Genomic DNA, 10,320 nt, shown 5'->3' with positions numbered 1-10,320 from the left:
CTGGGGTCTTGTGGCTCCTTTGGATGAACCTTGTGCCGGTGGCTCCGGATCGTTCCGTGCCGGAGCCAGACCTCGGGAAACACCGGGAGCGGTGCCTGGAATGCGGCACATCCCGGGAAACACCGGGAACGGCGCCTGGAGCGGGGCACGGCCTGGCAAACACCGGGAATGGTGCCCAGAGCGAGGCACATTCCAGCACCAAGGCCCCTTCCCCACCCGGATCCGTCGGGATGGCGGCAGCAGCACAGACGAGGCTCCAGGCCTTTTATTAAAAACATTGGATATAAGTTAACGCGGCGAGGCAGATCCCAGATCCGGGCGGATCCCGGCCCTGATGGATCCTCGATAACCAAACGGCGACTCGGTGAATGGATGGAGCAGCTGCTCCGGCGGCTCAGAGGGACAGGAACGGCCTCGGGGGGACCCCGAGGTGCAGCAGCTGCTCCAGGGACAGCACCAGGGGATCCCAGTTACAGCCAGTGGATCCCAGTGACACCAGTGGATCCCATTTACAGTCAGTGGATCTCAGCTACAGCTAGTGGATCCTGGTAACACCAGTGGTTCCCAGTGACACTGGGAGATCCCAGTTACAGCCAGTGGATCCCACTGACACCGAGAGATCCCAGTTACAGCCAGTGGATCCCAGTGACACCGAGAGATCCCAGTTACAGTCTGGATCCCAGTGACACTGGGAGATCCCAGTGACACCGGCAGATCCTAGTTACAGTCAGTGGATCCCGGTAACACTGCGAGATTCCAGTTACAGCCAGTGGATGCCAGTTACAGTCAGTGGATCCCAGTGACACCGCGAGATCCCAGTTACAGCCAGTGGATGCCAGTTACAGTCAGTGGATCCCAGTGACACCGCGAGATCCCAGTTACAGCCAGTGGATGCCAGTTACAGTCAGTGGATCCCAGTGACACCGCGAGATCCCAGTTACAGTCTGGATCCCAGTTACAGTCAGTGGATCCCAGTTACAGTCAGTGGATCCCAGTGACACCGCGAGATCCCAGTTACAGCCAGTGGATGCCAGTTACAGCCAGTGGATCCCGGTAACACCGCGAGATCCCAGTTACAGCCAGTGGATGCCAGTTACAGTCAGTGGATCCCAGTGACACCGCGAGATCCCAGTTACAGCCAGTGGATGCCAGTTACAGTCAGTGGATCCCAGTGACACCGCGAGATCCCAGTTACAGTCTGGATCCCAGTTACAGTCAGTGGATCCCAGTTACAGTCAGTGGATCCCAGTGACACCGCGAGATCCCAGTTACAGCCAGTGGATGCCAGTTACAGCCAGTGGATCCCGGTAACACCGCGAGATCCCAGTTACAGCCAGTGGATGCCAGTTACAGTCAGTGGATCCCAGTGACACCGCGAGATCCCAGTTACAGTCAGTGGATCCCAGTGACACCGCGAGATCCCAGTTACAGCCAGTGGATGCCAGTTACAGTCAGTGGATCCCAGTGACACCGCGAGATCCCAGTTACAGCCAGTGGATCCCAGTTACAGTCTGGATCCCAGTGACACCGTGAGATCCCAGTTACAGCCAGTGGATGACAGTTACAGTCAGTGGATCCCAGTGACACCGCGAGATCCCAGTTACAGCCAGTGGATCCCAGTTACAGTCTGGATCCCAGTGACACCGCGAGATCCCAGTTACAACCAGCGGCTCCCAGTGACAGCCAGCGGAAAGGGGACGCCGGGCAGAGCCCGGCGCGTCCCCGCCCTAGGGACACTTGACGGACGCGTTGCGGAAGTGCGGCCACACCCGGAGCAGCTCCCGGGGCCCATAGTGGTGCACCATGACGAGCCGGGAGAAGCGGCACCTGTCGTAGTCCAGCCGGTACATGGTGAAGGCGCCGGGCGGCGGGTCGGTGACGGCCACGCCCAGCGCGTGCAGGCAGATGCCCACGAAGGCGTCCTCCATGTTGATGACGGGCAGCGTCTGCGCCACGCCGAAGACGCGCAGCGCCAGGTCCCCCGAGAGCACGTAGGCCGGCCCGCCGCAGTAGGGCGGGTAGGTGTCGTTGGGGTACACCTCGCGCGGCACGAACCACTTGTAGGCGCGGTTCCGCAGCGGCCCGGTCCAGCGGTACACGTAGCCCGTCAGGAAGTCGGTCCTGGGCGGCCGCAGCAGCCCCGCCAGGTACTCCAGGTTGAGGAAGACGTCGTGGTCGGCCTTCATCACGTAGCTGGCGTTGGGGCAGAAGCGGCTCACCCACTCCAGCCCCATCAGCGTCTTGAGCGTGAGGTTGTTGTAGGTGTCCAGGAAGTCCTGCTGCAGGAGGTCCCCGTGCAGCGCGTCCTCCTCCTGCAGCACGGGGCGCAGCTCGGCGCCGAACACGGGGTGCACGCCGAGCAGGAAGAGCCGCAGCACCGTCAGCCCCGGCACGGCGCTCTCGTCGCCCCAGGTGCGGCGCACGGCGTCGCGCGCGGCCAGGTCGGCCGGGGACGTCACCACCAGCAGCACCAGGAACGGCGCCCGCTCCCGGCACTTGTCGGGGTGGTTCAGCAGGAAGCGGTAGGGGTACGGGTACGGCGGCTGCAGCGGGTGCCGCGGCGGCCGCGGCGGCTCCGTGGCGTTGCCGGGGCGCGGGGTCGGGCTGGGGGGGGCGGTGGTGCTGGGAGGGGGCAGCGAGTGCCGGGCGTGCAGGGCCAGCAGGGTCAGCGCCGCGGCCACCGGCAGCAGGAGCAGGCGGCAGCTCGGAGGGAGCTTCATGGTTGACCTGAGGGGTGGGAGAGGGGCTCGCGGTGGGCTCGGCACCGGGGAGGGCACCGGGGAGGGCTGGCACCGCCATTCCCTGCTGGCACCGCAATCCCGCTGGGCAGCCACATCCCAATCCTGCCGTGCCCAAATCCTGGCACCCCAATCCCCCCGGCACCAGGATCCCACCCAGATCCCGTTCCCTGAGCACCCCAATCCCACCCAGATCCCATTCCCTGATCACCCAGATCCCACTGGCACCGGGATCCCACCCAGATCCCATTCCCTGAGCACCCCAATCCCACCTCGATCCCGCTCCCTGAGCACCCCAATCCCACCCAGATCCTGCTCCCTGAGCACCCCAATCCCACCCAGATCCCACTCCCTGAGCACCCCAATCCCACCCAGATCCCACTCCCTGAGCACCCCAATCCCACCTCGATCCCGCTCCCTGAGCACCCCAATCCCACCCAGATCCCGCTCCCTGAGCACCCCAATCCCACCCAGATCCCGCTCCCTGAGCACCCCAATCCCACCCAGATCCCATTCCCTGAGCACCCCAATCCCCCCGGCCACCACGATCCCACCCAGAGCCCCTGGCTCGGCGCCCACCTGAGGCTCCCTGGGTGCCCAAACCCCCCCTGCACCCCCTCGGCATCCACCGGGCCCCACCCTGGGCACGGAGACCCCACCCCCCTCTGCTGGACACCCAACCTCCCACCCCCCTCCGTCCCTGCCCCCTCCCCAAAGTCCCTGGGTGCCCCTCCCCATTCCCAGATCCTCCCCCCTGTGCCCCCTCCCCATTCCCAGATCCTCCCCCCATGCCCCCTCCCTATTCCCGGATCCCCCCTGTGCCCCTCCCCATTCCCGGACCCCCCCCCCGTGCCCCCTCCCCATTCCCGGATCCTCCCCCCTGTGTCCCCTCCTCATTCCTGGATCCCCCCCATGCCCCCTCCCCATTCCTGGATCCCCTCGTGCCCCCTCCTCATTCCTGGATCCCCCCATGCCCCATTCCCAGATCCTCCCCCCTGTGCCCCCTCCCCATTCCCGGATCCCCCCTGTGCCCCCTCCCCATTCCCGGATCCCCCCGTGCCCCCTCCCCATTCCTGGTTTCCCTCTCTCCCCCCCCCCATTCCGGGTCCTGATAAGGCTCCGGACGAGATAAGGGCAGGAGGCGCGGCCGGGGGCCCGCCAGTTCCACCAGTCAGACCAGTTTGGGGTCTCGGGGGAGCCCTGGGGGTCCTGGGGTTGAGTCCAGCTCTGCCCAGTTCATCCCAGTTCGCCCCTGGGCTTTCCCAGTTCGCCCCAAGCTTTGCCACACTGCCTTTCCCAGTTCCCCCCAGTTTGCCCAGGTGCTGCGTTCAGCCCTTCCCAGTTCCCCCAGCCTTTCCCAGTCCCCCCAGTGGCTCCCAGTCAAGCCCAGGTGCTGCTCCCGGCTCTTCCCACTGTGTCCCAGTGGCTCCCAGTTAACTCCAGTCGCTGCTCTCAGCCTGTCCCAGTGTCCCCCAGCAAGTCCCAGTGTGTCGCAGCCATTCCTGGCAGCTCTCAGCCCTTCCCAGTGTCTCCCAGTAACTCCCAGTGCGTCCCAGTTGCTCGTGGTGGCTCCCAGTTAATTTCAGGCACTACTCCCAGCCCTCCTCAGTGGCTCCCAGTGTGTCCCAGTCACTCCCAGTGACTCCCAGTTAACTCCAGGTGCAGCTCCCAGCCCTTCCCAGTGCTCCCAGTAACTCCCAGTGTGTCCCAGTCACTCCCAGTGACTCCCAGTGAACTCCAGGTGCAGCTCCCAGCCCTTCCCAGTAACTCCCAGTTGTGTCCAGTCACTCACAGTGGCTCCCAGTGAACTCCAGGTGCAGCTCCCAGCCCTTCCCAGTAACTCCCAGTTGTGTCCAGTCACTCCCAGTGACTCCCAGTTAACTCCAGGTGCAGCTCCCAGCCTTTCCCAGTGCTCCCAGTACCTCCCAGTTGTGTCCAGTCACTCACAGTGGCTCCCAGTGAACTCCAGGTGCAGCTCCCAGCCCTTCCCAGTGCTCCCAGTATCCCGCCCGCCGTGGCTCTGTGGCCGCGGTGCCCGGCAGGGGCAGAAATAAGAGGGCACAGGTGACGCAGGTGCCACACCCGGCCGGGGCCACGCCCCCCGGGGCCACACCCAGCCCTCCTCAAACTTCCTCCTGCGGCCACACAGGGGCCACCGAACAGGTGTCACCAAGGACACGCAGGGGTCACTGAACACGTGTCACCAAGGACACGCAGGGGTCACCGAGGACACGCAGGTGTCACCGAGGACACACAGGTGTCACCATGGACACACAGGTGTCACCATGGACACACAGGTGTCACCGAGGACAGGGGTCACTGAACACGTGTCACCAAGGACACACAGGTGCCACCACGCCGGCGCCCTGGCTGCCACAAACAGGTGGCAGGGACCCCCCAGGTGACACCGTGGATCCAGAGGTGACAGGGACCCCCCCCCAGGTGCCACCAGTCAGGGTCCGTTCCTGTCCCCTCCCCCCCAGCCACGTCCCAGCTGGGTGGGACAAAGGGACAAAGGCCACCGTGGGAAAGGGCTGGGAACAGCGGGAATGTCACAGCAGGAACTGCCCTCCCCCACCCCATTCCCGAGTCCCCAAAATGTGTCCCCAGCCCCATTCCCCGCCCCCAGCCCCATTTAGGCCCCCCCCAGCCCCACGTGAGCCATTTCCCTTCCAAACTCTTTTATTTCCCACCCCTTAAAAACCCCAAAATAGTAAAAAAAAAAAACCACAAAAAAAGTATAAAAATACACGGGGGGGAGGCGGGGGAAGGGCAGGGCCTGGGAACTGGGAGGGATTTCCCCTGAAAATGGGGGAGGTTCTGGGGGGGTTCCCCAGGGATCCGGGGGGGCTCCAGAGATCGGGGGGGTTCCCCAGGGATCCGGGGGGGCTCCCCTCAGCCCAGGGTGATTCCCACCGACTCCAGAGCCTCCCGAGCCCAGGAGGGGGGCCCCCCCCGCCCCCCGTACATGGCGTCCATGAACTCCCGCACGAACTCCGGGAAGCGCTGCCGCAGGATGCTGTCCCGGATGGAGCCCATCAGCTTCATCTGGGGAGGGGGAGACGCGGGTTAGAGGGGTGGGGAGACCCCCCGAGACCCCCCCCCAGGGCCCCCCCCCCCCCCCCTCACCTGGTAGGCGATGTTGTGCAGGGTGAGCAGGTGCAGCGCGGCCGTGTTGGAGCGCAGCAGCGCGTGCAGGTACGCCCGGGAATACCTGGTGTGGATGGGGGGGGGGGGGGGGGCGGAATGGGGAATTTGGGGGAGTCAGCCCCACCTCGGAGACCCCCGAGACCCTCCCCAGAGCCCCCCCCCGCCCACCTCTGGCACGTGGGGCAGCCGCAGTCGGCGTCGATGGGCCGGAAATCTTTGGCGAATTGCTGATTTTTCAGCTGCAGGGACCCCCAGGGCACCAGGGCGGAACCGAAACGCTGCCGGGGGGGGGACAAGGGTGGGTTATGGGGGTCTCCCAAACCCCGGGGAGGGGTCCCCAAACCCCAGGGAGGGGTCCCCAAACCCCTCCCAGGCCCCCCTTACCGCCGTGCGGGTGGGGAACACGCAGTCGAACATGTCGCAGCCCAGCGCGACGCAGACCACCAGGTCGGTGGCGTAGCTGGGGGGCGAATCGGGGGTGACTCCGGGGGTCCCCCCCAGCCCGGCCGGCTCTGGGAGGGGGCTGGGGGGACCCCCGGACTCACCCCACGCCCATCAGGTAGCGGGGCTTGTCCCGGGGCAGGTGCTCGGTGCTCAGCTTCACCGTGCGCCAGAACCGCGCCTTGGCCTCGCCCCCGCTCAGGCCCCCGATGGCGAAGCCAGGCACGTCCCGCTGGGTCATGGCTGGGGATGGGGACCCCAAATCACCCCTGAACCCCCAAATCACCCACCCCGGGACCCCAAATCACCCCTGGACCCCCAAATCACCCCGGGACCCCCAAATCACCCACCCCGGGACCCCAAATCACCCCTGGACCCCCAAATCACCCACCCCGGGACCCCCAAATCACCCCTGAACCCCCAAATCACCCACCCCGGGACCCCCAAATCATCCCTGAACCCCCAAATCACCCACCCCTGGACCCCCAATCACCCACCCCGGGACCCCAAATCACCCACCCCGGGACCCCCAAATCACCCCTGGACCCCCAAATCACCCACCCCGGGACCCCAAATCACCCCTGAACCCCCAAATCACCCACCCCGGGACCCCAAATCACCCCTGAACCCCCAAATCACCCCTGAACCCCCAAATCACCCACCCCGGGACCCCCAAATCATCCCTGAACCCCCAAATCACCCCTGAACACCCCCAAGACCACCAGAGCTGCCCCAGGACCCCCAGAGCCCCTCCCAAGCAGGGATGAGGGTGGTGAGGATAGCGAGGAAGGCCCGGGGATGAGGATGAGGATGGTGAGGAAGGCCCGGGGATGAGGATGAGGGTGAGGATGATGAGGAAGGCCTGGGGATGAGAATGAGGATGGCGAGGAAGGCCCAGGGATGAGGATGAGGATGGTGAGGAAGGCCCGGGGATGAGGATGAGGGTGAGGATGATGAGGAAGGCCTGGGGATGAGGATGAGGATGGTGAGGAAGGCCCAGGGATGAGGATGAGGGTGAGGATGATGAGGAAGGCCCGGGGATGAGGATGAGGATAGCGAGGAAGGCCCGGGGATGAGGATGAGGGTGAGGATGGTGAGGAAGGCCTGGGGATGAGGATGAGGATAGCGAGGAAGGCCCGGGGATGAGGATGAGGATAGCGAGGAAGGCCCAGGGATGAGGATGAGGGTGAGGATGGTGAGGAAGGCCCGGGGATGAGGATGAGGGTGAGGATGGTGAGGAAGGCCCACCTCGGATGCAGCGCAGGCGCAGCTCGGGGTCCAGCCCCCCCTGGATGATGGCGAAGAGCAGCTGCTGCTCCGGGCGGGCGTGAGCGGCCACGCAGCGATCGAGCCAGCGCACCGACCTGCCACGGACAGTGGGCTGGGGGGGCTGGGGGGCTCCCAGGAGGGGCTGGGGGGTCTCAAGGGGGTCCCAGGAGGGGCTGGGGAGGGGCTGGGGGGTCTCAAGGGGGTCCCAGGAGGATCAGGGGTGACTTGGGGGGGGGGTCCCAGGGGGATCTCAGGAGGGTCAGGGGTGTCCCAAAGGGGTCCTGGGGCATCCCAGGAGGATCAGGGGAGACTCAAGGGGGTCCCAGGAGGGTCTGGGGGGGTCCTGGGGGATCTCAGGAGGGTCAGGAGGGTCTCAAGGGGGTCCCAGGAGGGTCAAGGGGGTCTCAGTGGGAATCAGGAGGGTCTCAGGGGGGTCCCAAGAGGGTCAGGGTGGTCCTCAGCAGGGTTACGGGGGGGTCCCAGAAGGATCAGGGGGTCCTGGGGGGGTCTCAGAGGGGTCCCAGGAGGATCCAGAGGGTCTCAGGGTGTTCCAGGGGGGTCCCAGGGTGTTCCAGGGGGGTCCTAGGGTGTTTCAGGGGGGTCCTGGGGGGTCCCAGGGTGTTTCAGGGGGGTCCCAAGGGGCCTCAGGGAGGTCCCGGGGGGGTCCCAGGGTGTTTCAGGGAGGTCCCAGGGTGTTTCAGGGGGGTCCCGGGGGGTTTCAGGGGGGTCCTGGGGGGTCCCAGGGTGTTTCAGGGGGGTCTCAGGGTGTTCCAGGGGGTCCAGGGGGGTCCCAAGGGGCCTCAGGGAGGTCCCGGGGGGTCCCAGGGTGTTTCAGGGGGGTCCCGGGGGGTTTCAGGGGGGTCCTGGGGGGTCTCAGGGGGTTCAGGGGGGTCATGGGGGGTTTTCAGGGTGTTTCAGGGGGGTCCTGGGGGGTCCCAGGGTGTTTCAGGGGGGTCCCGGGGGGTCTCAGGGTGGTCCCGGGGGGGTCCCCACCTGTGCATGGCCTCCTCGACGCGCGGCCCCGTCGTGGTGCTGCTCACGACATCGTCCAGCTGCATCACGATATCGGCCCCTGGGGGGGGGGGGGGGGGGGGCCGGGGGTCACCCCCGTCCTCCCCACCCCTCCCCCTTCAGGATTTGAGGGTCCCGGCGCCCCCCACCCCGTGCCCCCCTCACCCAGAGCGTTCTGGATCTCCATGGATTTCTCGGGGCTCAGCAGGATCTGCTCCCCGCCGTGGGGGGGCTGGAAGCGCACCCCCTCCTCCGACACCTCCGACAGCTCCAGCAGGGAAACCATCTGGAACCCCCCGCTGTCCTGGGGGGGACCCCAAAACGGGCGCTGAGGGTGCGGGGACACCCCGGGACCCCCCGGAATTGGGGTCCGAGGAGGTGCCAGGACCCCCCCCCCCCCCCGAGGCTCAGGGGGACAAACCTGGGGGGTTCTCCCCCAACTGGGGGTCCTGCCCCGACAATTAGGGGAGCTCTGGGGGTGCCACCCTCCCAAATTTGGGGTGCCGCCCTCCCAAATTTGGGGTGCCGCCCCCCCCCTCACCGTCAGCAGGTTGTGGGGCCAGTCCATGAAGCCGTGGAGGCCCCCGGAACGCCGGACCAGCTCCGAGCCCTGCGGAGAGGGGAGAGAGCAGAGCTGGGAACGCCGCCGGGAGCGGGGGAAGCGAACGGAATCCCCCCGGGAATCCCCCGGGATCGGCGGGGGCCGCGCTGGAATCCCGCCGGGATCCCGTCAGCTCCGACCCACCCCCCCAGCCGGAATTTGGGAACGGAGGGAGCTCGGGGCGGGGGAAGCCGGGCAAAAGGGACGGGGCGGAGCCGCCCGGCGCCGCTCACCGGCCGCGTGCCCAGGTGGAAGGTGTTGCCGAGGCAGATGCGGCAGCCGAGCGCCGCGAGCTGCGCGGCCGTCAGGCCCTTGGCGGTGCCGCGTGTGCCCACGGGCATGAACACGGGGCAGGGCACGGTGCCGTGCGGCAGCCGCAGCTCCCCGGCCCGGGCGCGGCTCCGCCCGCACTCGGCCACGATCCGCAGCACCGGCGCCGGCCCCGCCGCGGGCGCCGCCATCTTTGGCGCACGTGACCGGAAAAGGCGGTGGCGCCGCCGCCGGAAGTGACCGTTACCACGGCAACGCGGGGGCCATGTTGGGCCTTGTGGGGATGGGCAACGGCCGAGGCCGGAGCCGCCCAGAGACCCCCGGAGATCGCCCGAACTCAGCAGAGACCCCTCGAAACCCCGACAGGGCACGGAGCCGAGCCAATTCCTGCTGCTTCTGGGCCCTGGGGGATCCCCAGACGCTTCCCGGGGGGTTCCAGCCCCGGGGCTTCGCTTCGGGGCTGCCGTTCCCCGCGAGCGAACGCACGACGCTCGGCGGTCACGGGAGCGCCGCGAAACACCGGAGCAGCCAATCGGCGAGAAGGCCTCGCTGACAGATGGCCGGCTGATCCACTGCGAGAGGCTTTTCTTGTTCCCTAAGACTCCTCTCTCGGCTGCATCGGCCAGCCCGCTCGGAGTGGCGGGCGCGCTGTCTAACGGCAGGGAGGGCGGGGAAGGGGAGCAGGGCGGGCTCCCGGGGCTGCGCTCCCGAGGGAAGCTCCGTCCGCCAATTCAATGGCGGAACCGCTGAGGGGTGGGACCGCGTCCCCGCCGCCTCAGCTGACACAGCAGCGCCACCTCCCATTGGCTGTGAGCGATGAGCGACGGCCCAGCGACCAAT

The 10,320-nt window shown here is 66.9% G+C and overlaps 2 protein-coding genes across 4 annotated transcripts; both read right to left on the bottom strand.

The window, feature by feature from the left end:
• Nucleotides 1-243: 243 nt before the first annotated feature.
• Nucleotides 244-4,536, bottom strand: LOC128782628 (beta-1,3-galactosyltransferase 2-like). Of its 3 annotated transcripts, none has more exons than XR_008428862.1 (3): nucleotides 4,531-4,536; nucleotides 805-2,727; nucleotides 244-688 (listed from the first exon to the last, which is right to left on the bottom strand). XR_008428862.1 is itself a non-coding variant. In XM_053933051.1 (2 exons), exon 2 carries the CDS (start codon nucleotides 2,718-2,720, stop codon nucleotides 1,728-1,730), a length of 993 nt encoding a protein of 330 aa, XP_053789026.1. In that variant the 5' UTR covers nucleotides 2,721-2,727; nucleotides 4,531-4,536; the 3' UTR covers nucleotides 244-1,727. The 3 variants fall into 3 exon arrangements, 1 of the variants encoding a protein (XP_053789026.1); XR_008428861.1 differs by having other exon boundaries at nucleotides 244-1,511; nucleotides 1,588-2,727; XM_053933051.1 differs by having other exon boundaries at nucleotides 244-2,727.
• An 872-nt stretch (nucleotides 4,537-5,408) lies between these two features.
• On the bottom strand, nucleotides 5,409-10,213 carry QTRT1 (queuine tRNA-ribosyltransferase catalytic subunit 1). Its single transcript, XM_053933010.1, has 10 exons — nucleotides 9,444-10,213; nucleotides 9,151-9,219; nucleotides 8,775-8,913; nucleotides 8,592-8,670; nucleotides 7,578-7,693; nucleotides 6,434-6,572; nucleotides 6,273-6,348; nucleotides 6,057-6,166; nucleotides 5,868-5,952; nucleotides 5,409-5,786 (listed from the first exon to the last, which is right to left on the bottom strand). The coding sequence occupies exons 1-10, from the start codon at nucleotides 9,669-9,671 to the stop codon at nucleotides 5,634-5,636; spliced, it is 1,194 nt and encodes a 397-aa protein (XP_053788985.1). The 5' UTR covers nucleotides 9,672-10,213; the 3' UTR covers nucleotides 5,409-5,633.
• Nucleotides 10,214-10,320: the final 107 nt, after the last annotated feature.

This window comes from Vidua chalybeata, assembly GCF_026979565.1.
Source record: "Vidua chalybeata isolate OUT-0048 chromosome 33 unlocalized genomic scaffold, bVidCha1 merged haplotype SUPER_33_unloc_1, whole genome shotgun sequence".
Lineage (NCBI taxonomy): Eukaryota > Metazoa > Chordata > Aves > Passeriformes > Viduidae > Vidua > Vidua chalybeata.
Note: the sequence above shows the minus strand (reverse complement) of the source record. Positions and strands in the feature narration are given on the sequence as shown.

Excerpts from the sequence above, each read along its gene's own strand:
- LOC128782628 (XM_053933051.1), bottom strand. The coding sequence starts at position 2,720 with ATGAAGCTCCCTCCGAGCTGCCGCCTGCTCCTGCTGCCGGTGGCCGCG.
- QTRT1 (XM_053933010.1), bottom strand. The coding sequence starts at position 9,671 with ATGGCGGCGCCCGCGGCGGGGCCGGCGCCGGTGCTGCGGATCGTGGCC. Across the intron at positions 9,220-9,443 it reads TCCACCTGGGCACGCGGCCG|GGCTCGGAGCTGGTCCGGCG; the intron begins GTGAGCGGCGCC and ends CCCTCTCCGCAG. Across the intron at positions 6,349-6,433 it reads CGCTACCTGATGGGCGTGGG|CTACGCCACCGACCTGGTGG; the intron begins GTGAGTCCGGGG and ends TTCGCCCCCCAG.